The following is a 14,318-nucleotide window of genomic DNA, read 5'->3' as shown; positions in this document are numbered from 1 at the left end:
GTTGGAGAGAAGGGAAAGGAAATTAGCAAAAAGCCCAAAGGTCACAGGGATTTTACTACTGGCAGTCCCTTCATTAGCATCCCTCTCAGGATATGCTTCAGTGTTTCTGCTCCAAATTAACAATGAAAGCCATTCTAAGCTCCCAGGCAGCCTGCTGCTCTGGTGACACACAGTGCGGTTAACAACATGCCTCGTCACTGCTGCTAATAAATGCAGACTTCCTCGCATGCTGTAATTATTGTTACAAATTATAAGCAGTCATGGCCCATTTCAAAAATTTCTCATAGGTCTTCTCAGGCCTGGGTTTTTGGCTTGTGAAATGTTAGTTAAGTAGAGGAAATAAAGCGTATGCTGGGCAAAAGAAGTCTTTGAATTCACAGCCAGGGGCACAAGCGGCGTACTGGGGATTAGACTCTATGACATGCCACTGAGAGATTTGCAGAGAAAACTGCACTCCTGAACAACATCACTCACTGTGTACCATCTGTGGAGTCTATAATATTAGGACATTAAAAAGATCTCTTGCTTCCTTCCTTATATTGTTATTCATGGTATAACAGCAAACACTGGTGAATACTCTACCATACAAGGAAGGAAGCACTGAGAGCTTCCTCCCCCATCGTCACAAAAGTTCCTAAACCCTGGTACAAAAAGCACTTGGTTGCAGATATGAATTTCACTTAAGGTCATTCAAAATTGGTTTACATTATTTCTCTAGTATGCTTTTGATGTGAGCCCCAGGGATATTAGGTGACCACTGGTAGGAGGATTTATGACCTACAGGATTACTAATGAGAAAATGTCAATGAGACAGGCTATTTAAAAATAAATAGACCTTAGGAAAAAGATTGAACACCACAGTAGACCTTCATCTTGTTCCATTCATCTTTACCATGTGCAGAAAAAATCTGTATGGATCTCTCTATGCCAGCATCTGGGAAAGACCATTCTCCACTACAAGCCATTTCAAATCAGAAATAATGAGACATGCACACAAGAGGCCCAATAAGCATTTTAGTATTGGCACTTGCAATGTAACAAAAGGACAGGTCACATTATTTTTCTAACCAATATGCTCTTTCCTGTTGTCTAAGAGGGAGCCCCACCCCTTTTAACAAGTAAATCTAATTTTGCAGTGCCAACCAAATTCATGGTCCCTCATGGATGACATCTTTGTAGTACACACCATATGTCTCACGAAGAAGGCAAGACCAGATGTTTTCTTTGACTCAAGACTTGCATAAAGCCATTTAATAAAATTAGTTTTAGTTTGATCTTGGGAATTCTGAAGGCTTTTTAAAGGAATTGGCTAACAAAATACTGGAATTTTCATGTACATTTAAGCAAATACCCAATAACAATTCTCAATATGATTAAAAAATTAGTAAGACATCTTGTATATAATACATGTGCCAGGAACTTTTTCCAAGTGGTCGTTTTAACAAGGATAACAATATTTTAAAATGTCAGTTATTAAATCTACTTTTTCAGAAGTTAATTAGAATGTACTTCAATAATTAACACTGAATGTAGAGTTCAGATCTCAAAAATCCTGTTCCATTTAGTCAGATTATCCAAGTTTAAAATGTTGAGGATTTATTTTTTAAACAATATAGGTTTCATTCTTAATTTGTGCAATGGGATTTCTTCAAGTTTTCTAAAGGAAAGAAGGAAATTTCTATGGCTTTTTTTGGACGTGCAAACAAAAAATCACTGCCTAGAGTTCTCAGTTTCAGCTATTCATGTGCTCTGAAAGTGCCTGTCTGGGTCATATAGAGACAAAAAAAAATGTGCACACTAGCATAGAAATGGTTCACACTGACATGCAATCATGGGCTTTTGAATTTCCACCAGATCCCCAGCATGATGAACACGCCATTATGCAGACAATTTAAAGTGTCAAATACATGAGCAAGGGGAAATGCCTCCTACCATATAAGGGCCTAAACGGAGATTTCATGTGGGATTTGCACAGTCTTTATCATGGCAGGGATCAAAACACAATTCACTCGGAATTAAAAGGTGAAGCTGAATGTTTACAAAAACAAGTCAAACCCATCCGAAAATCAGAAATAGGTTGTTTTGATCCATTTTGCTGTGCTCCTAGTTTATACTGTGCAAGCAGTGGAGCAGGGCACAGAGGGTTTGGGAAAATATTGTTTTTGTACGGCTGGTAAATGCTGATGATCTGTATCTGAAGGAGCACCCCCTCAGTAGGAGGTCTCTTCACATTTCTTACTTTTTGTGTAGTTTCCCTCTATTATGCTCTGTTACCCAGGGGGAAAGAAAAAGAGAAGAAAAAACAACCCCGGAATTTGAAAGCAAAGTCCTAGCTCTCTATCAAGCAGAAACCCAGCCTGCAGACTTCGTAACACAAGGGGTCTTGTACATTTATGAATAGAGGACTGAAATTTGATTATTTTTAATTACAATCCAAACAACTGCCTCCAAATAAAGAGCATCCTGTAAAAATACTTCCTAGCAATTTGTTAACTTTAAACTCCAATTTGCAGAGTATATCAAAAAGTTAACATTAGCAATCCATTAAAAAAAGGGCAAATCAGGCTCCAAACTTGTTAATTATGCCAAATAAAAGGTTCATTTGGTAAAACAGTCACTATTTTATCTGACCTTTCTTCAGCAATCTCTAACATGACTTTGGCTATTTACATTAAATAGATAAATAAAGTGATCTAAAAAGGATTCCCTTTTATTCACTATAAAGGGAACAGTCTAAAGACCCTCACCAAAACAGCACTAGACAACTGGTAAAACAAAAGGAAAGCTTGAAAGCCCAAATTACGAAACACCAGAGAGTTTGTATTCGAACAAATTGGAGTGCCGCATGCTTAGCTTGGTGAAAGAACGTATGTTATGGAAGTGCATTAACAAGAGATTATTTAACTGACCAGTAAATCTGCATCTCTGTAGTGATGCAACTGGCAAGAAAGCAAAGCAGGGGAAAGATGCACAGCAAAGACAGGAAGATCCTGACTCCCATGAAGTCATTTAAGCTTGTTTAAATCCATCCCTTCTCAGAAAAGCACATAAGCATCTGCTGAAATCTCTACTTGAATTGGAAATGAGCATGCACTTAATTCCTTGGAATTGTACAGAGGGACTGCTGTTTGGAAAAAGAAAAATAATAAGTTATCTAGAGATTTTTGTGATGATTTAGAAAAATATTCTACAGCAGAAGTAAGATGAGTCAGCAAAAGGCTGCAGTAAGCTATTAGATCTGCCACAGCTGTTCTTCAAGAACAACAGAGCAATTTTACCTCTTCTTCTACTTTACCCTTCCCGACTGCCACCCATCAGGGAAAATTTCCCTTAACTTCAAATTTTTATAATGACTTTTTAGAAAATGGGCACACTCTCCTGCACTGTCCTTTTAAATATGTTTCTACCTTTACTTGGATTGTGATAATACCTAATACCAGTCATGGTCCAGGACCCCTGGGTGCACAGTACCACCTATACCCATTCCTTCTCTAAATATAACTTACAACCTGCAGAGCTGCGGTTCTGGTGGTTAAAACTGCATTTAGCGAATGGCAAAAAAGAGACTATCACTGGTGACATCTATATACCTATGAACTATTTTTTTGAAGTGCTAAACCTTTAGACATCAGGAGTGAGGACACTCCAGCACCTCTGACAGCCAAGACCTCAAAAAGTTGCTGGCTTTCACATGCAGAGCAAGATGTTAAATTAACTCTATGTCAAAATTGCTATGCAAATGCTTTTTAAAAAGTTTAGATAATCACCCCTGATGCAGTTGTCTTACTGTTAAATCTTCTAATAAATCATTTCCTGGTTCTTTTCCCTACAATCTGCTCTTGCTAGACCACTGTAGCATCTCATTATTGTTACCTCTGCAAATGCATTAAAAAAGAAGAATGAAAAGGCTTAGGTTTTATGCTAGTGCGCAGCTGCCAACCCTACTCAGTTTCTTCAAGAAGTTAGTGAAGTTAAAGGGGGTGGGGGGAAGAATCATTCATGGGAAATGTAATTGCAATATGAAAAGAACTAAGGAAAGGTCGGACCCCTTATAGATCAATGAATAGAATCCAGAAGGCAACTCCTTTATACCTTTAAATAGATGTAGCACACCCCTCTCCGATGGGGCTTTTGTTGGTTGCCAAGCACTTTAAATGTTGTAGTAAGAACATGTTATTAAAAGGGGATTTAATATTCAGCAACTCCAATTCCCTAGTCCAGAGAAGCCTCATAATTCCTGGCATGTAAAATATACACAACCTTAAGCAATTCCAATGAAAAGAAAACTTGCACTCCAACTAGCAAAGTGTTTAAAGCCTGAACCAACTGGCGGACCTTTTTTGCTTTCTTTTTAATATTATCCTTCTCACTATGTTTTCAAATTGAAGTGCTATAGGTCTTTACATTGAAGACTGATGCTCAGTAAGAAGAGAAGCCAGTTAAATTTCAATTTCCATTAAAAAAAAATATCCCCTGGCCTCACGAATATTATCAAGGCATTAACAGAAACTCCATGTTTAAGGATGGAGCTCTTTACTTAAAGTAGCATTTAAAGTGCGTTTGTTAAGCATAATATTAAACAATGATCATATTAAAAAAACACCACCACCACTGATGCCTAAAGTATGGGTCAATTTTTTTTGAAAGTTTTAAATGAAACTCTTGTTTCTTAAGAGTCTGGAAATGTCTACTTAAAAAAAAAAATCTTTCCTTATAAAAGATGTATGTCCTTATGACATAAACCTCATTACTTCAAAGTTGGAAGGAAGGCTAGCTAAACCAGGTATACTGCATTAAAATATTGAAAGTTATAAGCAACAAACCCAGTAAATGTTTCTATTGTCATCAGGAAAACCAGCTGAGGAAATAGCAACCGAATGCTAATGTGTACTTTTTGTGACAAAGTACTGTTGTGTAATATTTTCATACGTGAGCAATTTTGGCAAACAAGGTTGGGCAGCAGTGGTGCTGATAAATACCCTGGAAGAGAAGCTGGCCTACCAGAACTCAGTGGCTGTTTCATTCTGCTTTTCAAACACCAGGTGTTTGTTATATTCAGGGCTGTGTTGTATGAAAGAACACACAAAAATGGATTTTTTTTTGGCTTGGTGGCCAAAAGAATTTTTTTTTTTTTTTACCTAAACAATGATTCTGAAAAATAAATATGAAATAAAATCCTAAATTAAACACTGGTTCAAAGTGGAAAGTTAACATTTTTTTTGGTGTGTCAAAAATGAGATGTTTGATTTTTTGGAACATTCTCTCATTAATTTTAATCTACCCAATCCTACACATCTCTGCAAATAAACTTTTCACCAGAAGTCATCCAGGCCTATATCCTTGGTATTTAAAGCGGTTTGGTTCAGATGGCTGTGGTAACCCAGAATTTACATTTTTTATATCAGTACAGTCATCAACTATTTATGTATTCTCAGTTGTAGCAATGGAAATCTATATCTTTTAATGTTTTAGCTACTTTTGGCCATGTGGTGCCCAGTAAATATTTAAACCAAGCTATAAAGGGTTAATGATTATTTATGTAAATTATGTTCACTGCCAATCTGCAATAGGGTTTTTGTTTTTCAGAAGAGCTTATTAATAGCACGGTATTTTGTATGCTACAGTTGTACATATTAATGGCAGTGAGGATTGTTTACTTCAGCAACCTTAAGTCAAAATTAAATATTGCATATAGGAAACGTCACAATATAACATGTATTTTTTACATAGATGGGAAAGTAATGTCACGTACCTCGAAAAAAAAAGTGTTATTGAAATACTGGTGAATACTTAGGAGAAACCACATACCAGTATTATTGAAATACTGGTGCGTGGCTACTTAGGAGAAACCACATACACAGTTTTAAACCACAAAATCATATCTGCCACATCTCTAGTCTCACCTTCATTCTTACTACACGACTTCTTGCACTTCAGAGACACTGGGGATGGAGGGGAAGATGGAAATCCATTTCCCCTTCAATAACACTTCCCCCACAAGGCCATTCACTGCTAATTCTCCAAGTAATGGATGTACGTGAGCAAAGGCAAAGGATTCTGGGCTTTTTGTTTTTTTAAACAAAACCCAACTCCAGGCTAATTCAGATTCAGACCCTAATTCCATTTCCGCCAACACATCCAGTGCACTGGAAAGAGACAAGAACGTGGAGCAGAAGGCTCTGGTATGAGCTATGATTTAGCTGGGGGTTGGCAACCTTCTGTCAGTGCAGGCCACTGCTTGCAACCAGCCCCTGCCACAGGCTGCACCCAGGCAGCCCCCACTGGTGATCGGCCGGTGCTATGAAGGGAATTGGTAGATGCAGGCACTAGGACCCAGGGATGCTTCCTTTGTTGCAGCAGTGAGCATGAACTGAACCTGGCAGGCAATAGGGGCATTTATTTTGTATACATGCTTGCGCCGCAGCACCAGGCACTTCCAGCGTGGGTGCATGCATTTGTATAAATGGTGAAATGTGCATCAGTGCTGAGAAAATGGCAGCTGTGTGCTTTTGAACTAAAACACATCAAAGATGTTAGTTCAGAAACATGCCGCTGCCATTTTCTCAGCACTGATGAGCATTTTGCCTTTATACAAATGCATACAATGCAGCGCCGGGCATATCAGCTCACATGTGGAGCAGACTCTGCTCCAGCACGTTAGAGCAGACAAGTGTATGTGTATAAACATCCTAGGACTATGGAAATGCCTCCTCTGCTGCTTGGGCTGGAATATGATGCCAATTCCCTGAGCTACCAGGGGCTAGATGTAGTTTCATCACAGGTGGATCCAGCCCATTGGCTTTAGGTTGTCAACCCCTGACTTAAGCCTAAAATGTTATACCGCTGTTTGCTCTTCTCCAGGTATTTATCTTGAGAGACCTGTCGGTGCGTAAATATAAATTTTAAACCATGAAAAGGAACTTTAATTATCATTCGGCTTGTACAGCACCAAGAACAGTCACACATGCTAATCTCAACAGCAGGGAGATTCTGACCACTCCAGCTGCATGTACTGTGCTCTCAAATATTTCAAAATAATTAGCCCATGCACCTTTGCTCTCAATTTACTTCCTGGGGAAACACTCGAGTAGAAGCAGCTTCAAATGCAGTTATGCAAGAAGCTATCTGCAAGTTCACCAAGACCCGCAGATGCCTTGCCGGTGCCAGAAGCAACAAAGTGGCTGTTAAGCCACGTGCCTCCGTGCCTGTAAACCCCATCACTCTTTGAACTCTGCTTCTCCGATTATCAGTAACATTTGATTGAATTGCAACCCCTGCTGCTCCAGCAGTCAGCTACAGGATGCAGCGGGCAAGGTAGAGAGCTGGAGCCAAAGAGCTGACCTCTTGCTGTGAGCTTGCTGTAGATCTGGGAGTTTACTTCCTTGTCGCGCATGTAACATCTGATCTCCTCCACTGCTTCTCGGATGATGGTAACCGCAAGAACAAACCCCTAAAAATGCCGAATGGAGAAAAAAAGCCAGAAAATATCATCTGTCTCGGATGAAAACAACACATGATAACTAGCAACAGCCATGCCTATGTTCTGCATTTTAATCTTGCTTACCTGACCCTTTATTGGTTAATTACTAGGATGTTGGGTGGCATCTAGAATCCAAATAGCAACCTAACATCCTGGCATTTTGAAAATGCATCTTTTAGTTACAACACTTGTCTCTGATGCTTGCCAAACCCCTCACACATACCATGGTTTGTCCTTGCAGTGCTCCTGTGAGGTGGCAAAGTAATATTTCCATTTGATGGATGAGTAACTGAGGTAAAAAGTTGAAGAAGTGATTCAATCACACAGGAAGACAAATACACAGGAGAACCTCCCAAACTAGGGCACAAAACCAAAGATGGCTACCTAGCTTGGGCCCTAATCCTACAAATCCACATACATGACTAACTCTGCTCCCATGAGTTATCTTCTGAAACCAGTGGGACTGTTTCAGCAGCAAGGTTCAGTAAGTTCATAGGTATTTCTAGGATTGGGACTTCAACCCTGCTCTTCTATATACTTCATTAAAATTTTCAGTTTCCATCATACTCTTAGCATTATGTCTCTAAAAATAGGTAGAGCTCAAACAAGGCAGTTCTCTGTGGAGCCAATATTCCAAAGTCATTTTACACAAGGTATTCAGCTCCTATCGACTGGATGGCTGAACCTTAAACACCAACTAAACCGAGCTGTGTACATTTTACTTCATGTACAGAAATTTTTATGAGAAAAATCTGTAACCAGTTAAGGGGAATCTTGTCCACCAGTGCATTTATTAGTTTGTCAAGCAAATTTAGAGTGCAAACAAACAAAAGAAACCCCCAGAGAATATAAATAAATGAAACCAAAGATAGATGTATGAAAAAGAATGCAGGAAATGAAGTAAAGTGTTTTTTTTTCAAACTCACTAATGTAACTGGAATGCCCAAATCACTCTAGGCCCGTGGTTCTCAACCTCATTGGGATCCGATTTTTAGAAAATGTTGATCACCTGCTCCCTGGAAATCATAACGCTTTAAGGCAGGCATGTCAAAGACAGGCCCATGAGCTGGATCGGGCTTGCAGAGTCTCGTTACCCAGCACCCAGTGCTGCCTCTGGGCCTGGAGTCGAGCCACAGCCATGCTGCACATGGCACCTGCGCCACATGTGGTGTCCGTGCACAAACAGTCCAGGATGCATGTCACACAGTTCTGCTCCAGCCAACCCAGGAGGCATGCTGCAAGCAATCCTTGCTGGGAAGTATGCCCCCCCTCTAGAAGCAGGTGCTCTGGGCAGCAGGGGGCCTGCCCCAGCCAATCCAGGGCCCATGTGCAACATGCATCCCAGACTGGTACCCATATGGGTGTTCCATGCAGTGCATTCCCAGAATGACCAGAGTGAATGCCCTGTGCACTGGACCCAGCGTGCGTGCATGTGCGCGCGCGCATGCGCGCCTGTGCATGGGAAAAGTGGGAGTGGTCCAGGGCCCGATCTGGCCTGCGGAGTCGACCATATATTATTCATCTGACCTGTGGAGCCAGTTGAGTTCAACACTGTTGCTTTATGTCATCTTGAGCTGGGTATGCAAATCCTGAGGCCCATAATACTGGCTAATCATTTGGGAAATTCTTGACTGTAGAGTCCAATGATATTACTTAATACTGTCAGGTTAACTGTCAAATGATTCTGTGTAAACCTAGGATAACTTTGGGGTTATTAGAACTTAAGGAGAACATTTTCTGAAACTACTGATCAATAGTCTTCAGATTTGCTTCTTGTGCACAGTCCCACCTGAAAACATACAACACTAACAAATTATGCAGTGTTCAGAGCAATGAATTTCAACTCAGGATGCCACGCAATATCAGCACTGTTAGGTGTGTAGACACTGACACAATTCACAAGATAAATGAAGAGATTCCAAGTAAGAAATAGCATCAAACCCATTCTGACCTGTTGCGGTCCTTCTGAGCTGTTCGCAACAGAATTGCAAACAATCGCTCTATTATTTTATAGTCAAGAAATGAGTGAAAGCTAAGAGCTGGCATTTTCACCCTTACACTTTTTCCTTTTCAAGAATGTGTGTATTTGGCAGAGATTAAGAGCAGAATAGACATCAAAGTTAGCAGGCTAACACAGAATTTGTTAATGTTAATGAAATCCTACACCCTGTAAAAATGGTCATTTTTTTTCCTGCACACAAGCAAATTTTTCTGACAATACAATACTAAGAAGATTACTGGCCTAAGATAAACTGTTCTTAACTTCTAGGATTTTTTCCTTTTTTCTTCCCCTTTTTTTTTTTTTTTTTGACCATGAGGTAGAATGAGTCCAAAAAATTTTTGGAAAACAACAACAAAAAGTAATTTTTTGCAAGAAGAAAAAAGTGTGTTAACAAAAAAATCCTACCAAAATTTGCCATGGGGAGAAGAGGGATGGTCAAATATAAAAATGACGTAGGGTATTTTCTCATTTTGCCTTCCATACATTCAAAAAGTACCACTAAACAGGACTCATTGTCTTCCATCTAGGAAGACTATACCCTAAAGACTTCAAGCTCCTTTAGATATACAAATGTGTCAGAATTCATCATGGAGAAGCTAAAGAGTCATTAATATACATAACTTTTTAGAGAGCCATTTCATTCCTAAAGGGTATGTTCACTACTTCATAATTTGGGCCACTGAGAAAGACATCAATTGTGTAACTGAGAAACAAAAAACCCCTAACAACTTCTCCAAAGATTAAAATTGGTATTTCTTGTGTTCAGCTTCAAACTTCTAGCTGCTTTAAAAAAGAAAAAAAAGAAAGAAAAAAAATTAAAAGAAAAAGAAAGGAATAGAGTCTGTGCCAATTATTTTGAGCTTATTTTGTGGATCAGTACTTTAAAGAGTTTGGGTATCTGAATTTCAAATAATCATCTAAAAATATTCCCACATGTGCTGCCTCACTATGTCATCATGTATGTCATTCTATACCAAACACTTGTATCAGCAGTCAGTAATGAACAAAGACCTTTCTTATACTAGTCGCTGGCAGCTCATATGCTAAATCCTAATTGCTCATCTGGCTTAGACAAATCACAATTGCCTATATAATTGGAAAAAAAGAGAGAAATTGTTGACAGGGTCTCATTAAACTAGCTTGTGACACACATGTTTTCTTAAACGGGGCAAACACAATAACTGTCATGGGTAAATGCCTGAGACTGAATTCAACCTTATACAGGTTTGAACGCTAGCAGCGTTTTAGCAGTAGACTGTCATACGTCACTCTTCAATTCTGTGATATCAGTTTGCTTTTACTAATAGGGATATCTGTTTACTCTGAGTTTAATGGAAAGCAACTTTCCCCCATTCAGCTGGAGATAGAAAGAATGATTCTCCCTAGTCCCTGTTCCCCGCCCCCACCCCCCAAAGCAATTCTCCCAGAGCTTTTAACACCAGTGATTCTCAAACAAAAGCCAAGGGCAGTCTTTACACACCTCGCAGGTCTGCTTATAGCTTAAAAATGTGGCTTTTGCTTCCTATGCACAAAGTTACTATAAGGATTTTCTTTAGATGGGCACTGCATTCATCCAAGGATTTCTAAAACTTGTTGGAAGAGACAAAAAACAACAGTTTATTTGCAGCTCCTTTTGAAGGAAAAGGAATGGCTATGTGGGCTTGATACAAATATTGTCTACCATTTTTTAAAATCAAAGTGGAATCACCAGCTGGGGGAAGCAGGTTGCAGCAGAGGGACATCAGCCTAAATCATTATTTCCACCTTGACTTAAAAGTAGAGAGAAATGGTGGCACGTAGATTTATGTGGCTGATACAGCTGCAACTAGATGAACAGCTGAATTTGCACTTATTGCATGTGTACAGTCATTCACCAAGGTCATTCTGAAAAAAAATACTGTTAGGCCTTCACATTGGTTGCCAGACTTCTGTGAGACCCTACCAATTTTTCTCATGAAATTCTCTCATGTACCCACACAGATCCTCTGTCTGCATGTTCCACATTCTGGTAACTGCAGCTTTGAAGAAGACTAGATATTGCCAGAAAGATATATTTATTTTGGTCTTTGTTTTTCCCCTCGTTTAACTGAGGGCAGGGCCGGCTGGCTTCAATGTCAGTAAGTCCAGAAGAAGTTGCATAAGTAAAGAACTCTGTATATGTTAACAATTCAAATGAACAGTGTTGGTTACGGCGTCCTCTGATATTGTAATGTTAAACCTTTACAAACTGAATTCAAAAAGACTGAACAAGAATCTACGTCCCAGAATGGTTAGAGAACAGACTTCATAAAAACAAGTTAACACAATCCATTTAAAATGTGGAATTATTAAAATCCTAGCGATAAGGCAACAAAGGACATTTTGTAGCCAAACACTGAAACTTCCTTGAATAAATAAACCTTAGATGACCTACCAGGGGAACCCAATACGTGTAAAGTGCAGCAAGCCTCATTTCAGGAACAAATTGAGAGCAGTCCAGAAGCAAAAAGTAAAGATTGAAGAAATACTTGAACTGGTTAAACAGCACCTACAAAAAAAAGAGAGGAGGGAGATATTAATGGAGAGCTCCAGAGTTAGGCATATTTAACTAATGAGATGAGACATATTTGTGCTAGCTATTGGAGTGTCTAAATCCTAAATTGCAGCAGCCTTCAAGTAGCTTTGGAAATTATTTTTAAAGTTCATTTTATGTGCCTAGAGTATACACAACTGTGCCTATGCCATACCAGACTCTTCCGTAATTCATCTTTAAGGTGGGTACATGATTTCACCCTTATTTTAAACTTATGACAAACTCTACTTTGAGAAGTGATGGTTCTCTAAATAGCAGTTTACTACCTATCATATAAATGTGCAGAAACATGCATTTGCTTCCCTGGCACTTTCACTCCAACAACAACCAGTCTACTTCCTCTGTTTAAAAGCAAACTGTCCCTCATGAAAAGACTATACGAATTACAAATTGGCCTCTAAGAGCAGGCCATGCATGGTGTGCAGAGAGAAGCTCAGAAATGTAACACAAAAGTTGCTGTTATGGAGCAGGGCCACCAGTCCTTCTGTCCCTGCAAGGGAGAAATGGGAGCCTATACAGTCCACTAGCAAGAAAGGAAGAGAGAAGCACAGCAAACTGATAGCTGGCAGATGAGGTCCAAAAATTGCTTATCGCTTATCACTTCATTAAGTGCTTTCTCCCTATAATATTCAGTCTGAATGATTTCTTCAGGTACTGTTCTCATTTATAAAGATTAGATCATCTAAGTCAGGGAACAAAAAAACTGTACCACGTGACTGGGGTGCTTAGTTGCACAGACTATATTCCAAGTGTGATTTGAAAGGTTATTTCCTATAAGTTTATGTTGGAAGAAGGGATGATATTGGCTTCACATTCAAAGGCATTCATTAGAAGTCTGTGTACAAATACTTGGGTAAAATCATGTTTGGCTCACAGATAACGTGGGGGTGGTCAAATTATGATTCCTGAGTTTAGCAAGTCACCTTATCCATAGTTCAGAGGAAACCAAACTGCCAAATAACCCATAGGGCAGCATCTACATGATCAATGGTGATCCAGTATCACTGATTATTAGACTAGTTAGAGAGATATTAAATACTGGGCAGTAGTTTATGAGGTCATCATACACAGGCAAAATATCCATGCAAGAGAACAGCTATCACTGCACTGCCTATTTATATGCGTCTCTGTGATCCAGACAACCATGTGCCTTGTTTGGGAGAACCTAAGGTCACAGAAAACAGCCTGTATATTTAACAGCATCAGCAGACATGCTGCAGTGCAGCTGATCTACAGACCACGGGTAGAAGTTAAGGGAGAGGATGAATGAAATAATCAGCTCTGGGACTTGGAGTAAATTCTACCCACAAAGACAGCAGGATGCCGTTTGCATGGCCACTTATTATACCACCATACAGATTGCAAGTTAGTTTTATACTTAAAATAGATGTTTAAGTGATGACCAAAAGGCATATTTTAACTAAAAAACAGGAGCAGAAGCAGAATTCTTTACTGTGAATTCAGGTGCTGCATCAATATTTTATAAACCTACCAAAAATGAGGCAGGATATGGAGACCAGGAGTCCCCTTGGGAATACCTACCCCAGGGAGAAATGTAAAGAAGTTGTATTTTTGATTGTTGATCACATTGCGAGGGTACCGCTGGTCTCTTTTTTCTGGGTGGCCGAGCCAAACTGTACGAGGCCTTGGGTCTCTTCTTCCACAACATCTCAGGCACTCACAACACCTATTGGAAAAACAGATTTACTTTTCAAGAAGCCTTTTCATTTTATCCCTGTCCATGACTCCACCTGCTACACACCCCTTGCCTTCCTTAGGCATGTAGATTGTCTTGTTTTTCTCAAAGTCTCTGAAGCCCCAAACCTCTAAGTATCCCTGTAGATAGCGTTCTGCATTCTCAGGTTTTTTTTTTAAAATAAAAGATAATCTGGGAATTTTTCGCAGTTTATCATCGAAACATAAAAACAAGGATGACATTAGGAAAAAAAAACAGTTTAAATTGGGGAAAAATTCGGCAACGAGAGAGGAAGGGAATAAGCCTGAGACTAGGGAATGGGCGGGGGGGAGGGAGACATGGGTGGAGACTGTCCACCGCTCCTGAGGCTGCAGAAGGGAGCAAAGCAGGGGGACCTGTCAGTGGGTGCAGGGGGCATGGGGTGGGGGGGCAGCTCTTGCTGCTATGCGCCCCCTGGGAGGGCTGTGGGGTCTGTGCCAGGCTCTTCCTGGGGAGGGCGCATGCCCCTGGAGCAGTGGCAGAAAGCACTTGGTGCCATGCCCTGCCTTATTTCCCTGGCTGTGTTTCC

At 39.9% G+C, this 14,318-nt stretch overlaps 1 protein-coding gene across 1 annotated transcript in view; it reads right to left on the bottom strand.

Annotated features, from left to right (window-relative positions):
- Positions 1–14,318, bottom strand: part of ATP9A (ATPase phospholipid transporting 9A (putative)) — a 127,543-nt gene that overhangs the window by 80,225 nt on the left and 33,000 nt on the right. Inside the window, exons 2-4 of the mRNA XM_019509770.1 lie at positions 13,597–13,741; positions 11,896–12,009; positions 7,342–7,450 (exon numbers count right to left, since the gene is read on the bottom strand). Of these exons, the coding sequence (XP_019365315.1) occupies positions 7,342–7,450; positions 11,896–12,009; positions 13,597–13,741 (368 nt within the window). The remainder of the gene's footprint in view (positions 1–7,341; positions 7,451–11,895; positions 12,010–13,596; positions 13,742–14,318) is intronic.

Source organism: Gavialis gangeticus, unplaced genomic scaffold (genome assembly GCF_001723915.1).
Source record: "Gavialis gangeticus isolate Ggan-Ray unplaced genomic scaffold, GavGan_comp1, whole genome shotgun sequence".
Classification (NCBI taxonomy): Eukaryota; Metazoa; Chordata; order Crocodylia; family Gavialidae; genus Gavialis; species Gavialis gangeticus.
The sequence above is the reverse complement of the archived record's forward strand: the minus strand, read 5'-3'. Positions and strand labels throughout refer to the sequence as shown.